Source organism: Crocodylus porosus, unplaced genomic scaffold (assembly GCF_001723895.1).
Source record: "Crocodylus porosus isolate Cpor-Errol unplaced genomic scaffold, CroPor_comp1, whole genome shotgun sequence".
Taxonomy (NCBI): domain Eukaryota; kingdom Metazoa; phylum Chordata; order Crocodylia; family Crocodylidae; genus Crocodylus; species Crocodylus porosus.
Window position 1 is genome coordinate 18,727,710 of NW_017728918.1, and position 16,587 is coordinate 18,744,296.

Below are 16,587 nucleotides of genomic sequence, written 5' to 3' on the forward strand. Positions count from 1 at the left end.
AAAACACCACTGCTGCAGAGGGAAAGCAGAAACAGGGAGACAAGTAGTATGAAAAGCAGCAGTGGGGAGACAGGCAGTCTGCCCCCTACCACTTGTCCCTACCATTTACACCCCCCCCACCAGCGCCTGCATCTCTCTGTGCCTGCTCCCTGCTTTCTATCCAGCCTGCCACCTGCCTCCCTATAGTACCTTCTCCCGTGGCTATTTCCTTAATCTACCACTTGTTGCCCCCTCTACTTATCCTTTGCAGTGGCTCTGACTCTGGCTCCAGTCTGGGGCACAGAACACATGTTCCTGTGCATGGCATGGTCATCCAATGCTCACCCCACACCATGTGATCTCTCCTGTGTTCCTTATACCACACAGTTTTCCCCATGCTGACTCCCTGCTTTCTCCCCTATACTGTGCATTCTGCCCTGTGCTCATTCCCCACACAGCACAGACTCCCTTGTGCTCCCTTCTCACGCTGCTTAATCTCCCCTGAGTCAGAGCCAGAGTTGGAGCTGCAGCAGCTGCCTGCTCTGGACCATATTTGAAACCAGACCAAGGTTTCTTTTCCCCCATGTTTAATGTGGGGAGGGGGAAGACGCATCTTGGATTTGAATAAATACAGTATTATTATCTACATCCTTTCATAGTTAGTAGTAGGGTTATTACAGTGGATACCACAGCTGCTGACAGTAGTCCTGTTGCAATCACACCAGTAAGATGTACAGAATTAAAATTGTGTCTTTAAGCTGGTTAGTAGAGGAAATTTCTAGATTTCAGAAGACTTTTTTCCAGTGCTGCATGCAAAGCCAAGACATTGCAAAATAAGCATTTAATCTTCCTCATAGGAAAAAACATAGTCTTGCTTGTTTCCAAATATAGAACAGAAATATTTATTAACGTTGTTAACATCTGTTCCTAGTAATGTGTCTTTACTACTTGTGAGGGGTCCGTCTGCCAACCAACCGTCCCACGGGGGACTCCTGGTGAGAGGGGAGTGTGTCGTCCTCACTGCGCTCACGCCAGTCTCGCCTGCCACGACTTTGATGGCAACCTAGGGGTTCATAATTGTGGCGCGTGCAGTCCGGGACCGGCACCCCGTCTCTGCAGGGTCCAGGGGTCCTGAGGGCTCCTCCTCCCCTACACCCTCGCCCGATCCTCCGGATCCGCCACTCCCATCTCCGCATCTGCTGCTCCTGCCTCCGCATCCGCCGGGGCCCTCTCCTGGCCCGCCGGGCTCCTTTTATCCATCCGGGTAGGTCTCGACCCGGGTACTTCCGGGTTCCTGGAAGGGGGAAACTTGAGTGCCTGGCTTTCCGCCCGGACCCGGAAGTCAGGCTGGTTTCCGCCGCCGTCGGCGTCACCCTCGCCCGGCACCTTCTTCACCCCCTCACATACCCCACCCCTTAAGACGCCGCTAGGCGCTTCTTTACTCTGACTGTCGCCTCCCCCGTCCTGCCCTTTCTGCAATGGGGGGGCCCCCTTCTGTGGCTCAGGCTGCGGTCCCATTCCCCCATGCCTTGACAAGAAGTCTGCCACGGTGTTAGTATGCCCCGGTTTGTATCCAATCTGAAATTGGAATGGCTGGAGTGCCAGGGCCCACCTCATGATTCGTGCATTTTCTGTTTTAGTGGAGTTAAGCCAGCGTAGGGGAGTGTGGTCCGTTACTAACCAGAACTCCCGGCCTAACAGATAGTATTTAAAGTAGTCAATACCCCACTTTATAGCCAACACTCTCTTTCAATGGTAGAATACCTTTGCTCGTTGTCGTTTAACTTAGGACTAGCAAACGCTACTGGTCGTTCCACTCTGTCCACCTCCTGGGCAAGGACTGCCCCCAGGGCATAGGCCGAAGCATCCGTCTGCAGAGTAAACGGGACATTGAAATTAGGCGTGTGAAGAATGGCTTCCTGACAGAGTGCTTTCTTGAGCTCTTCATAGGCTCTGTGTCTCTCCGGAGTCCATTTTACTTTGTGGGGCTCTCACCCCCTGGTTGTCTCGACGAAGGGATTGGCAACCTCGGCAAATTGGGGAATAAATCGTCGATAATAACTGGCCAAACCGAGAAACGCCTGCATCTGCTTCTTTGTCAGCAGCGCTTCATAGTTTTGGATGGCCTCCACTTTATCTCTCAGTGGCTTCACCTGCCCATTGCCAACCAAGAAATCCAAGTACTTCGTCTTGCTTTTGCCCAGGGCACACTTCTTTGGGTTGGCCGTCAGACCTTTTCGCCTCAGCTCTCGCAGAATCGCCCTTAAGGCCTTTACATGTTGCTCCCATGTCTGGGGGTATACCATGATGTCGTCTATATAGGCTGCAGCGTATTCCTGGTGGGGCGCGAGTATCCAGTCTATAAGTCTTTGAAACGTCGCTGCCATGCCATTCAACCCAAAGGGTATCCTTTTAAACTCGTACAAACCCCACGGCGTGCCGAAAGCTGTCTTTGGTTGGTCTTCTGGCCGTAAGGGGATCTGCCAGTACCCCTTCGACAAATCTAAAGTGGAGATAAAGTTAGCTTGTCCTATCCGCTCCACCAGTTCATTCACCTGGGGCATGGGAAAGGCATCGAACTGTGTTATTGCATTTAGCTTTCTAAAATCCACACACAGCCGCAAGCTGCCATCCGGCTTTGTTACTGCCACTAGCGGACTCTGCCAGGGGCTATGTGAGGGGGTAATGATCCCCTGCACCAACATTCTGTCTAGCTCCTCCTTAATAGGTTGGCGCCGGTAAAAGGGAATCCTCTGCCACCTCTCCCTTGCGACCTGGCCCCTCTTCGTCACAATAGCATGTTCAACTCCCTTCGCCTTCCCCGGGCTCTCTGTGAAGACATCTCTAAATTCATGGATTAATTCTTGCAGTCATTGTTCCTGTCCGTTCCTCAGTTGCCGATCCTCGGCTTCGGGAACATCCCTGGAGGGGCTTGGTGATGGGTCCCGCCCTTGAGTTTCTTGTTCTTCAGCCTCCCAATCTGTCTCGAGCAGGAGCCCCTGGGGTTCCTGCCACTCCTTTAGTAGGTTAACATGGAAAACCTGGGTCTTCCGACATCTACCCTCCCTCCGTACTTCATAATCCACTGGGCCCACTCGCCTCACCACCGTCACCGGTCCCTGCCACCGTGACTCAAACTTGCTATTGGCACTATGCAACATCATCAGCACCTTCTGACCTGGCTGTAATTCCCACTTCTTTGTCCCTCGGTCATACCGGTCCTTCTGTTGCCTCTGGGCTATGGCCAGGTTATCGTGAGCCGTTTTCTGGGCCAGGCGAAGCCGCTCCTGTAGGTCCTGTACGTATTCGGCCGCCTTATGGCCTACGCGACCATCGTCCTCCCAGCCTTCCTGCACGATATCTAACAAGCTCCTGGGACGATGTCCAAAGACCAGTTCGAATGGGGAGTAGCCCGTCGAGGCCTGTGGGGCGTCTCGGACCGCAAATAAAAGTGGCGGCACTAGCAAGTCCCATCTCTGGGGGGTCCTCCTGGGTGCAACGCCGTAGCATCCCCTTTAGGGTAGCATTGAAACGCTCTACCAACCCGTTGGCCTGAGGGTGGTATACTGTCGTTTTGAGGTGGTGTATCCACAACACTTTGCACAGTGCCGCTACCACCGCCGACATGAAGTTCGACCCCTGATCGGTTATTATTTCTCTAGGGATTCCAAACTTAGTTACCCACTTCATAAGTTCTTCCACGACCTTAACCCCCGTCACTGCCCTCAGGGGTACGGCCTCTGGGAAGCGGGTGGCATAATCAATGAGCACCAGAATAAACTGGTGCCCCGCCGCACTACGAGGTAATGGGCCCACTACATCTAAGGCGACCCTTGCAAATGGGTCCCGCACCACCGGCACCGACTGGAGGGGTGACCGGGGGGGCTTGTTAGCGCTCACTTTTTGACGTTTTTCGCATGCTTTGCAGAAGTTTTCTACATCTTCATACAGATGAGGCCAAAAGCACCAGCGCGTCAATCGAGCTTCCGTCTTACGTTTTCCCAGGTGTCCCCCCATAGGATTCCCATGTGCTAACCGCAGTAGCGGGGCTCTATAGGATCGGGGAATCAGGAGTTGTTCTACCTCCTCCTCTGCCCGCTGACCCGGCTTAATGTGATACAACAAACCCAGCCTTATTTTTATGCGGGGTCCCTTTGCTCGATTCACGCTGGGGCTTACCTGCAGCCGGGGCCGGGTGACCGCCTCCTCTCTGAAGGGTTGCAGCTCTACATCCTCCTCTTGGGCCTCCCTGAACTGGTTGCCGCTGGCAAGGTCTTCCAGCTTTACATCGCTCTCTCTCTCAACTTCCCCTCCGGCTAAACCCGCCAGGGGTTTATCCTGGGGCTGGAGCTTCGCCAGGACCTCAAAGATCTCCGGCCAGTCCCTTCCCAAAATCATGGGGTACAATATCTCCTCGCTCAGGCCAACCGGCAGGCGTCGGGAGGTGCCCTGCACGCGTACGTCTAGGACCCTTCTTTCAAAATACGACCTCCGCTTATGAAGACAGGCAAGGTGAATTCCGGCTCATCGGGGGGCTTGCCTCCACTCAATCATAGACGGCCGGACCAGGGTCTGGGCACACCCAGTATCCACCACGGCCATCAAGGGGCGTTGTCCCACCCAAGCTCGAACCTTGGGTAAAGGTTGGGGGGAAGCCCCCACCCCTGCACAGACCCCACACTCCATGGGTTCCTCTCTCGTGGACTCCCGCTCTCTCCCGGACCTGCCAGGGTACTGTCTCTCTTTGGCGGGTTGATAGTCTGGGCTTACCGGAAAAACCCTGGCCATATGTCCTCTTCCTCCACAGCGGAAACAAAAGAAGTCCGTTCTCTCCGGTGTCCTTTCATTTTTACCTCCCTTCCCCTTTTTGGGAGGGCCCTCGCGTCCCAACATACCTCTTTCTAGGCGTAGTCCCTTTTGGGCTGCCTCATATTGCTCCGCCAAGCACAGGGCCTGGCGTGACGTTGTGGGCCCGTGACATCTGACCCAATGCTGCGTGTTCTCCCCCAGATCCGCGAGGAACTGTTCCAGCAACACCTGGTCACAAATCTCCTCTTTAATAGCCTCAGCTGGCCTCAGCCACTTGGCTAACTCATCGGCGAGGAATTGCCACAACATCTTAGGGCTCCTCTCGCTCCTTGTTTTGGCTTCTCGAAAAGCTTGACTGTGTTTCTCTGGGGTAACCTCTGCAATATTTCAGCTTTCACCTTGTCATAATTCACGGCTTCGCTCTGTGACAAAGCCCGATAAGCCGCTTGAGCCGGGCCCACCAACAGGACCCCCACGCGACCGGCCCACTTCGCCCGGTCTATCCCTGCGGCCAGGGCTGCTCATTCAAAGGACTCCAGGAAAGCCTCCACATCGTCCTCCTTCATCATCCTTGGCATATTGAACTCTCCGGGGTATAGACCCCCCCGTATCTGCTGCTGCAGCATGTGCTCTTGCACATTCATCTGCCTCATGGCGGTCTGCTGGTGCTGCTGTAATAGTTGGGCCACCAGATGCAGGGTCTGCTGTCCGGTATCCATGCCCATCGGGAGCTCCATTTGGGCTGCACCACCGGTCTAGGTTGCTCTTCCGGGATCCGCGTTGCCACCCCGGGTTCGAGCTTCCCGGCCAATGCACCACTTGTGAGGGGTCCGTCCGCCGACCGACCGTCCCATGGGGGACTCCTGGTGAGAGGGGAGTGTGTCGTCCTCACTGCTCTCATGCCAGTCTCGCCTGCCACGACTTTGATGGTAACCTAGGAGTTCATAATTGTGGCGCGTGCAGTCCGGGATCGGCACTCCATCTCTGTGGGGTCCAGGGGTCCTGAGGGCTCCTCCTCCCGTACACCCTCGCCTGATCTTCCGGATCTGCCGCTCCCAGCTCTGCATCCGCTGCTCCCTCCTCCGCTTCCGCCAGGGCCCTCTCCTGGCCCGCCGGGCTCCTTTTATCCGTCCGGGTAGGTCTCGACCCGGGTACTTCCGGGTTCCTGGAAGGGGGAAACTTGAGTGCCTGGCTTTCCGCCCAGAACCCGGAAGTCGGCCTGGTTTCCGTCAGCATCGCCCTCGCCCGGCACCTTCTTCACCCCCTCACGCTACTGCTAAGACTTAATTGTGTTCTAAGTATTTTTAAACATTTAAATAAATATATTTAAAAAAATCTCCTGTCATTATTCTTGCTACCCAGAGATTTTCCCCTGATATCTTTAGCTGCCCATAGCAATTTTCTACATGTCTGAACTGCTAACGTATTGACCACTCTTATCTTTGATATATGCTGTGTGTGATTTTTTTATATTTAATTAGTGGTTTTACTTTTTTTGTTGAACCTGCACAGACCGAAATACAAAAGTGTGTTTCCCTTTTAAAACTCTTTATCCTCTAACAGGAAGATGAAGCCCAAGAAAACAAGAATAAGCTGGAATCTGTTAAACAGGATATGGAACAACGAAAGGCAGAAATGGACGAATTGAAAATCATTCTAAAAGCTGCCGAACGTAAATTTGAAGAAATTACAGAAAAAATTAATCAAGTAGAAGAGATAGCTGGGCCAATCAAGGTAGAAACCACACAACCCCACACAATTTTTAAAAGTATACATCTATTTCATCTGACTTGTATATGCAAATGGCATTGGGTAGTTTTCCAGAGACTGCCAATATAAAGCTATAAATAAAAGAAATCTTCAATGGTTAACAAATCCATTGGGTTTGTTTCTGATTTGTATGTTTAAATGCATATCAGTTGCATACCCTAACGCAGTGATTCACAGTGTGCCATGGCACTTTGACGTGTTGTGAAATCCTTTGAAGGGTACCATACAAAATTAGCACTGCTAGGTGTGTAAACATATACACAATATTCACAGATTAAACCTAGGGATTTCAAATAGAAATCCATAGCATCAAAAACGTTTCTGACCTGTGTCACAATACCTCCTTAACTAGCAGGCCCAAAGGACCCTGCCTGCTGGCTGACTTGAGAGACTAATCCTAATTAGAAGTCTACACCCCCACGTTCTCACCTGCCACAATTTGGTGTTTAAGGGAGTTGATTCAGTACCTGGATGTGTACTGAATACACATTAGAGTTACAGCATCCACTTTCAAAACTTTGAAACATAAAATATTTTTCTAGGTGCCAAGTGATGTATTTTCCAATAAGAATTTCTGAAATACTTTATGGAAAGTAGTTTCAAGCACTCAGTTTTCATCTATAATACACACTGAGCATTTTAACTGCCATAGTAGTGGTACCAGACAAGATTATATAGCCTGGTCTGGTACCTCATCTCAGACAGTGATCAGTATTCGACACTTTAGAACGAGAAAGAAACCCTGAAATAAGTTATTAAGGGAAATTTCTCCTTCATCGCTAGTAATTAATAGTTGGTTTATGATGTACAGAATATGTTTATATATTTTTTTGATCTGTATAATAACAAATCTTTGTGTGCACGTCTAATTCTTTTTGGATCTTTACCCAAGTTCTTGAATTGACAGATGACAGTCAGTCACTGGATAATCTGTGCTAGGAAAAAGTATATTCTTTAAAAATGTAACTATGTACTGCCTTTCACATTCCTGGGGGCTTCTTTTCTAGAGTCAATTTTTTATATTTCCTTTTACACATCCATTAATATCTCTTTCTTTCTTCCACTTCTGTCTTCAAGTCCACTTTGCATCTGCCCCTTTCTTGAAGGAGAGTGACTGGAATTCAATATGCAATGAAAATGAGGGGTATTCTGCAGATTTATATAGTAGCATAATATTTTCAGTATTATTTTCTAGCCTATACTTTACATATCTTAACATATTTTTTGATTTTCTGAGATTGTCACAACCTAATCAAGTAAGATATTTGCCAAGATTTCCGCAGTTGTTCAAGTCCACTTAGAACCCAGAAATGCATAATGAGTAACTTTAAATTCCTAATATCCTAATTATTGTTTTCAGAACACATTTTATTTGTCAAGACCAAATTTTATCTGTAATGACTCTCCATTATCCCAAGACCTAGTGAGATTTCTAACGGTTTGATGTAGTTTTGAATACGCAAGCCATGTCTTGCTAAACTATCCCTGTTAACTCAGCTTCAAAGACTATTAAAAACAATCGAGTACAACGTCTTTTTTAAAAAAGACCAGAGCTCACCATTGTTCTCTTTCTCATGGGTGTTCTGCTTATAAATGTATTACAGCAGTGATTTTAAATCTTCTAAACCTTTTTAGTCTCAAGGGATCCTTTGTTAGACTCAAGGCACCTCTCAGAAAATGCCAGCTCTTAGCCTTCACTTTTTTTTTGTCTATGGAAAAATAATAAAACAATCGTGCCTCAAAGAACTCCAAAAAACCACAACAGGTTGTGAGAAAGAGAGAGAGCCACAGGATGCAAAGGAGCAAGGGCTAAACATAGGGTTAGTGGCCCTAGACGCACAGCCCCAAAGGACCCGGCAGAAACCTTCCTCACCCCGGTGTTTCTGGAGGAGAGGGGCTGGGAACTCCAACTTTGGTATAAAAGGGAGCCTGGAACAGGCAAGAGTGGGGAGCGTGGAACCAGAAGGAGGAAGATTGATCCAAGCCATGCTGCAGAGAACCCTGAGAGCAACGTGGAGAGCTGGTAGGAGACTCCTCCAGAGAGCGAGCTCCCCAGAGAGAATTTAGAAAGAGGACTGCTCAGCAGGCAGTACTTGGAAATGTCTGCTACCATGCTGGTAGCCAGCAGAGGCCGGCAGAGAGAGGTACCATACAGTCTCTAATAGAAGGGCACTCCCGAGAACTGGTACCGTAAAGGCCCTAAAGGGGGGCGCAAGAAAAATTTTGTCAAGGATAGACCTAGTGGGATGAGGGGAATCATGACACCCCAGTAAGAAGCTTGTGGAGAGTCACCATAGAAAAAGAAGCAGGGAAAAGAAGGGACTGACCACACAGAAGTCATTTTCTGGGGGGGGTGGGGGTTGCCAAAAGGAGCTGGAACAATAAGCCAGGCCAGGAGTGCTTGGTTTTTCCCCTTTTTTTGTTGGACAGAGGCCGAAAGGACCAGGTGACCGATCAGGGACTGAAATAAGATCTGTCGGTGGAACACGAGGGTGTAGGGGTGGAGGAGCCGTCAGGAACGTAGAACCTCGTGGTATGACTAATTGAACCTACACATCCAGGTACTGAATCAACTCCCTTAAACACCAAATCGTGGCAGGGGAGAACGTGGGGGTGTAGACTTCTAATTAGGATTAGTCTCTCAAGTCAGCCAGCAGGCAGGGTCCTTTGGGCCTGCTAGTTAAGGAGGTATTGTGACACAGGTCAGAAATGTTTTTGATGCTATGGATTTCTATTTGAAATCCCTAGGTTTAATCTGTGAATATTGTGTATATGTTTACACACCTAGCAGTGCTAATTTTGTATGGTACCCTTCAAAGGATTTCACAACACGTCAAAGTGCCATGGCACACTGTGAATCACTGCGTTAGGGTATGCAACTGATATGCATTTAAACATACAAATCAGAAACAAACCCAATGGATTTGTTAACCATTGAAGATTTCTTTTATTTATAGCTTTATATTGGCAGTCTCTGGAAAACTACCCAATGCCACTGGAAAGTGGATGCTGTAACATCTAATTCCTGATGGTGTATCAGTGTGTGGATGGAGAACAATGTGAATCATTCTCATATTACACTTACGTTGCCAGGATTGAGTATATGCTGTTTCACCATTTGCTGTTTCTGTCTCGGGGTTGCATTATTGTTGTTGCTGTTGTCGTTGGTGTTATAATAATAAATGCAAATATTTGTTAACTTTTAAGTGGAGCAATAATATTATGTCAGTAAACATGAGGAAGTAGTTCATAAACTAACCAAACCAGTTTACATTTGACATTTTAATTTATTTCAAACAGGATGAAATAAATCAAGCAGATTCAGAAGTGGAAAACTGTAAACACTATCAGCAGCATTATGAAAAGAAACAGAAAGAGCATTTGGCATCCATAAAAAAGTACAAAGAACTACTAGCTACTAAAGAAAAAGAATTGGAGGTATTACATTTTTTGATGCAGCTTTATGGACAATTGAATTTGGATATTCACATTCCATTTATTACTTATCTACACAACATCTTCTCCTCTAAAGCATAAAGATGATGCTACTGCGCAATCTTAGTTCTTTCATAGGCATTGCTAGATCAGCTAATAGTGACTTGCAATGAATAAGGTTTAACTTATCTTTGATATATTTCCTAATGTAGCATTATTTTGATTTTAACTCTGCCAGATAACTTAGGGCTATGCAATATGTAATGAGTGCAGAAAGTCATTTAAGCTCTAATAACCTTAAGTCACCATTTTAAGGTGCATTAAGGCTGCACATGTATAGACATGTGCCCTTAATGCGCTTTCAGTTGGGCTAATGTGCATTAAATAAACATATATAGACATGCCCATAGACACAAAAATTAACCAATTCCTCTTTCTGGGGCCCTATTTTCTATTATTGCTGTTTACTGGAGAAAATGTTGCAAAGCAGCTAAAAACACTGCATTATATTTTATAGTATTTCAAATATCTCTTTAGGGAAAGACTGCACAGGCCATGGACATTTACCCTGAGCGGACAGAAGTGGACAGAGACATTAAGAGTCTTGACACAGAAATGAAACGCTTAAGGGAAAGGATAAATTCAGAAAGAGATCGTCGTGGAAACAGAGAAGAAATAATAAAGTAAGCAATGGTAGTAGTTTAACATCTGCATGTTTGGGATCAGGGGAGCAGAACAGTTGCATTATGGTACCAGCATATCAATTCAATTGTGATTTTAACTTTAATTTTAAAATATGTAGTTGTCACAATCTCAAAGACTTATCTATTATATGATTTAATGTTTCTTTAGCATCCAAAATTATATGTTAAATGCTCCACAAAAAGCAAGATAAGGACCCGACCACAAACTGCTCACAGTACGCAATGTCAGATGTGAGCAACCTTCCTTTGAACTGAATTAATTAAAAGTGAGATCCATAACACTTATGTGGGTCTTATGTGCTTGTGTCCATTGGTTTTGGGATTTTGGATACTCCTGCCATAGTAAAAGTACAGGTTCAAGTGTCAGTCCTACTCAGCATGGAAGCAGCGCTTTCCAATGTGCAGCTTCACTGCTTTGGCTGTATAAGTCTATGCCTTGCTGGTGAGTCTCCCAGAAAGCTCCAGAAGTATCATTGGCAAAAGTGTTTTGGCCAAACTCAGACTTCATCACACACGTTATTTGGCCCAAAACAGGAAATTTAACAGGATGCATGAGAGATGGAAGAATCGTGTTGCCTTTCAGTGGAAACAGACATTGTCTGACACGTCTCATTTGCCCCACTATAACATTTTTTATGGCTGTGCAGATGCAGAGCAAATAGATGTCAGTATCCTTTGTTGTGCCACTTGAAAGGAAAATCAATAGCGCAACCAAAGGTGGTAATAGACTGTGCTGCTTTATTGGAGCACCCACCGCTATCGCTGTGGCACTTTCCCCACTCAGTCAGATCCATGCCTCGGGTCCGGCTGGGTAGGAAAAACTCCTTCCTTGATCAGGCAAATCCACTCCCTGGGTCACAAGTCTGGTGGACCGAGGAAGTGGGGAAAAGTCATGCATTTCCCACTCAGCTAGACCTGTACCACAGGTCTGGCTGAGCAGGGAAAGCCGTGAGATCTCATCACCCCTTGTCCTGCATCATCAAAAGCTGCTGTATGTATTGTCCAGTGAAGCAGATCAGTTGTGCCATGACAACTGTGCCAGGTGTTCTACTTAATTAGATGACTTGTGTTTCTAGCCCGTGTTCTCTTCCATAACCAGGTGCCCTTTTCTGTTCTGCTTGGACCCAGTTAACTTCAGACTAGGAGGTTCTAGATGTGGTAGAGAATAGTAGGGATCATGATTTGAATTTGGAGATGATTCGGACAATTTGGAGGCTGAATCTACGAATCCGAATTGAATCACAAGAAGCTTTAGGATTTCTGAATTGATTCGGAGCTTCCAGATTGATTCAGAAAAGAATTGGAAAAGATTCAGCGATTCGGAGATTCAGCTATAGGGTATAATGGGGCATTGCAGCAGAGGTAAAAGTGCAGAGGTGCAGTTCCCCAGAAACTACTACACCTCTCTTTTTGAAAGCTGGCAGGCTTCATGGCCTCAGCAGGGGCTACCATCCCTGCAGTTTTCATCCTGCTGCGCTTAACGGGTTCATTAGAGGCAGTCCTGTCAGACCAACGTGGTGGCCTTCTATAACCAGGTCACAAAATCCTTAGACGCGGGTGTAGCAGTGGACATAGTCTTTCTGGACTTTAGAAAGGCCTTCGACACTGTCTCTCACCCCAATCTCATTAAAAAACTAGGGGACTGTGGCGTTGACACCTACACAGTCAAATGGGTCACTAACTGGCTGGAGGGCTACACCCAGAGACTGGTGGTGCATGGGTCATTTTTGACCTGAAGGGATGTGGGCAGTGGGGTTCCACAGGGCTCGGTTCTCAAGCCCGCACTGTTCAACATCTTCATCGGTGACTTGGACAAGGGGGTAAAAAGTACCCTGTTCAAATTCGCAGATGACACTACAATGTGGGGGGAAGTGGGCACGCTAGAAGGGAGGAATAGGCTGCAATCGGACCTAGACAGGTTACAGGGGTAGGTGGATGAGAACAGGATGGGTTTCAACACTGACAAGTGCAAGGTACTACAGCTGGGGAGGAATAATCAGCAGCTACCTACAGCCTGGAGAACTCCCTTCTCGTCAGTACAGAGGCAGAAAAGGAATTTGGAATCATTATTGATGCCAGAATGAACATGGGCCGACAGTGTGGAGAAGCGGTCAGGAAGGCCAGCCGCACCTTGTCATGCATCCACCGATGCATCACAAGCAGGTCCAAGGAGGTGATGCTCCCCCTCTATGCGACACTAGTCAGGCCATAGTTGGAGTACTGCGTCAGGTTCTGGGCATTGTGCTTCAGGAGGGATAAGGACAACATGGAGAGGGTTCAGAGGAGGGCCACCCGCATGATCAGGGGGCAGCAGGGCAGGCCCTACGAGGAGAGGCTAAGGGACCTGAGCCTGTTCAGCCTCCACAAGAGAAGGCTGAGGGGGGAACTAGTGGCCGTTTATAAACTAGTTGGGGGGACCAGCAGGCACTGGGGGAGTCCCTGTTCCCCCGAGCGCTATCAGGAGTGACAAGAAATAAAGGTCACAAACTGGCAGAGGGTAGATTTAGACTAGACATTAGGAGGCGCTACTTCACTGTCAGGGCGGCTAGGATCTGGAACCAACCTCCAAGAGAAGTGGTGCTGGCTCCTACCCTGGGGGTGTTTAAGAGGAGGTTAGATGTACACCTTGCTGGGGTCATTTGACCCCAGTACTCTTTCCTGCCATGGCAGGGGGTTGGACTTGATGATCTGCTCAGGACCATTCCAACCCTACCAGCTATGAAACACACACATGGTATCACCTGTCATGCGTTTTGCTTGTTAGCAGTTTGAGTTGCAGTTTCCCAGAAACCCCAGCACCTATCTCCTTGAAACCTGGCACGCTTTGTGGCTGCAGCAAGAGTTGCCACCCGTGCAGTTTTCATGCCACTGTGACTTAACACACACACGACACGAGTTTTTTGCTGGTTAGCAGCTCGAGGTGCAGTTTCCCAGAAACCTCTTGAAACTTGGCTGGCTTCTTGCCGTCTGCAGAGGCTAGCATCCCTGCAAGTGTCATCCAAATCAGCCAAAAAACATCAAAGTTAGAGATATTACGTTGATCCCCTGTTATACTCTATGGCCAAATTTCCGAATCGGCTCCAAATCTTCCAAAGTGATTCGGCCGAATCGAATCTCTGGCATCTGAGTCATAGATTTCATAGACATTAGGGCTGGAAGGGACCTCGGAAGATAATCCAGTCCAGCCCCCGGCCTGAAAGGAAGGAAGTCAGCTGGGTTCATAGGATCCAGTAAGATAAGCATCCAATTTGCTCTTGAAGGTGTTAAACGTAGGTGCTTGAACCACCTCCGCTGGCAGGCTGTTCCAGACCTTGGGGGCTCAGACAGTAAAGAAATTCTTCCTTATGTCCAGTCTGAAATGGTTTTGCAGTAGTTTATAACCGTTCGAGATCGTCATCCCTTGGGGCGCTCTGATGAACAAAAGTTCCCCCAGATCCTGGTGGTCACCCCTGAGAAACTTATAGGTGGCCATCAGATCACCCCTGAGCCTGCACTATTCCAGGCTAAAGAGCCCCATGGCTCTCAGCCTATCATCGTAAGGTCTGTTTTACGAAGCTTTGCAACTGCTCGGATTTTGCTGAGTGATCCTCCCACGAGATGTCCAGGTAATTGAAGTCATCTATGACAACCATGATCCTGGAGCATGCGGCCTCAGCCAGTTCCCGGCTGAACTCCTGGTGAAGATCTTGACTTTGGGTGGGAGGTCTGTAGTAGACTCTCACCATTGTCTCTTGTGCTGTTTTCCCCATGGATTTTAACTCAGAGGGTCTCTAATTGTCCACCCTAGTTGCTAACTTCAGCTTGCAGGGTTACGTAGCTTTCCGTAACATGGAGAGCTACACCCCCATCCCTTTTATCTACTTGATCTCTCCTGTACAAGGTATAGCCATCTATACCCTTGGTCCAGTCATGGGTTGAGCCCCATCAGGTCTCCATTATCCCTATGATGTTGTAATTATTTGCGTTAAGCAGGACGATGAGTTCTTCCTGCTTATTCCCCAAGCTCCTGGCATCTGTGTACAGGCAGGCAAGTGTTCCCTTGGGGGCTCTTGCCTTTCCCACAGATTGTACCAGGGCTGGGGCAGTTGTGGGCTCCCTTAAGTGCCTTGGCCTGCTGGCTTTGGAAGGGTTGCTCAGCGGGCCCGTTGTGGCAGTAGTCCCCCCGTCCCCCAGTGTGCTTAGTTTAAAGCCTGGTGGGCAGGTCAGGCAGTGTGGCTGAGTAGAGCCTCCTTCCCAGAGGAGAGAGGTGGAGGCCATCTTTTCCCAGCAGCTTACCGCCTCTCTCGCCAAAGAGGGGGTTGTGGTCATGGAAGCCAAAGCCTTCCCAATGACACCAGCGTCGCAGTCTTTGGTTGACTACATGGATCCTCCTCTCCCTTCTCAGCCCATACCCCGAGACTGGGAGGATAAAAGAGAACACGACCTGTGCCCCAAGACCCTTTAGCCCCGCTCCCAAATTCATGTAGCGCCTCATGGCCCAGCTGGGAGCACTCCAAGCCATGTCATTGGTGCCCACATGAATAAGGAGCATAGGATAGTGGTCTGTTGGCTGGAGGACCTTAGGAATCTTCTCCTCAATGTCTTGGGTGTGGGCCCCTGGGAAACGGCAGACTTCGCAGGCTAAGGGGTTGGAGCAGCAGATTGTCCCCTCAGTCCCCCACAGGATGGAGTCTCCCACAACAAACACTTTACGTTTTGTCTTAGGGAGGGTGGGGACGGTAGCTGCAGTTGAGCCTGTGTTGCCTGCAGGAGCTGACAACTCAGCTGGCCCTGCTGGGGCTGCAAGAGGTTCACACCTGTTGCTAAGCTCCGGTGGGGCAGGGGCCTTGGTGCCAGCAGGCTTTAGGGCCCTTGACCACCTTGGTCCATGCCCCTGACTGGACAGAATGGGAGGTCCTTGAGTCCTCCCTTGTCTTGGAGGGAGACCGTGGTCCTTCAGCTCCCGGGGGAGAAGGGTCTGGCAGTAGGAGTCAATCTCCTGCTCACAGTCTCTGATGGCACGCAGTCTCTGGACTGTGGCCTGGGGCTCCTCTAGCTGGTGCACCAGAGACCCCAAAAGGGAGCAGACCCCAGAAGGGGAGGTGGCCATGCGCCCTAGTCCCAGAGCCTGAAAAAGGGACAGGCAGCCCCCGCAGCTGAGAGCCAGGGTCTCTGTCTGCATGGAGCCTGGGACCATGGGCTCCATCTGGGCGGCCGTCCCTGAGGTGCCCAGTGGGGGGGCCACAGACCCTGAGGGGACCCTTGGGGTGCAGCGCGTGCCCATCCGTGTCATGCTGCTGGTAGGCTGGTTACGGCTGGGACTGTCTACCCTGGCAGGCTCAAAGGGCATTTCTTTTCACCATCTTTATTTTTATTTTGGTTTCATCCTTTTACGTTAAGACCCAAGACTTCCCTGACTCCAGTCAAATGAGGTTTCCCAGATTCCAGTTGCTACTCCTGTCAAGTGACACTTCATTTTTCCCTTCATTTGGACCAGGATGCTGCTACTTTGACTCTGAATATGACTTTTTCCCCAAATTGCCTGGATTTAACATGTCTTTCCTGTGACAGATCTGTGCCTGTGGCTTCCAACTCAGTGGTCTCAGGGACCCTTTCTTAGTGTTGCAGTGTACCCATTCAGGACTTGGACCTCTGAATCAGGGTGACCCAGGAAAGAGAAGCCAGACCATCCAGGATCCTGTTTTGTTGTCTTGCAGGATTGCTTATACAGCCTTTGTATCTTATCTCCTTAGAATAAGAGTGTTCTTCAAATCCAGGGTAAAGTGGGACTCCAGATAATTGATCGCATTGGCCTCAGTCTGGCTGAGACAGTTTGTTTGCACACTGTATTTGAGTTGCACACAGTTTGGTAGCCTCTCCCTCAGCTTAGTAAAGTTATACCCAATTATTT

The 16,587-nt window shown here is 48.8% G+C and overlaps 1 protein-coding gene across 2 annotated transcripts in view; it reads left to right on the plus strand.

Annotated features, from left to right (window-relative positions):
- LOC109311630 (structural maintenance of chromosomes protein 6-like) overlaps positions 1-16,587 on the plus strand; it is a 70,469-nt gene that overhangs the window by 35,307 nt on the left and 18,575 nt on the right. For both annotated transcript variants that reach the window (XM_019537371.1, XM_019537372.1), the window contains exons 20-22: positions 6,352-6,522; positions 9,859-9,996; positions 10,531-10,676. In XM_019537371.1, the coding sequence (XP_019392916.1) occupies positions 6,352-6,522; positions 9,859-9,996; positions 10,531-10,676 (455 nt within the window). The remainder of the gene's footprint in view (positions 1-6,351; positions 6,523-9,858; positions 9,997-10,530; positions 10,677-16,587) is intronic.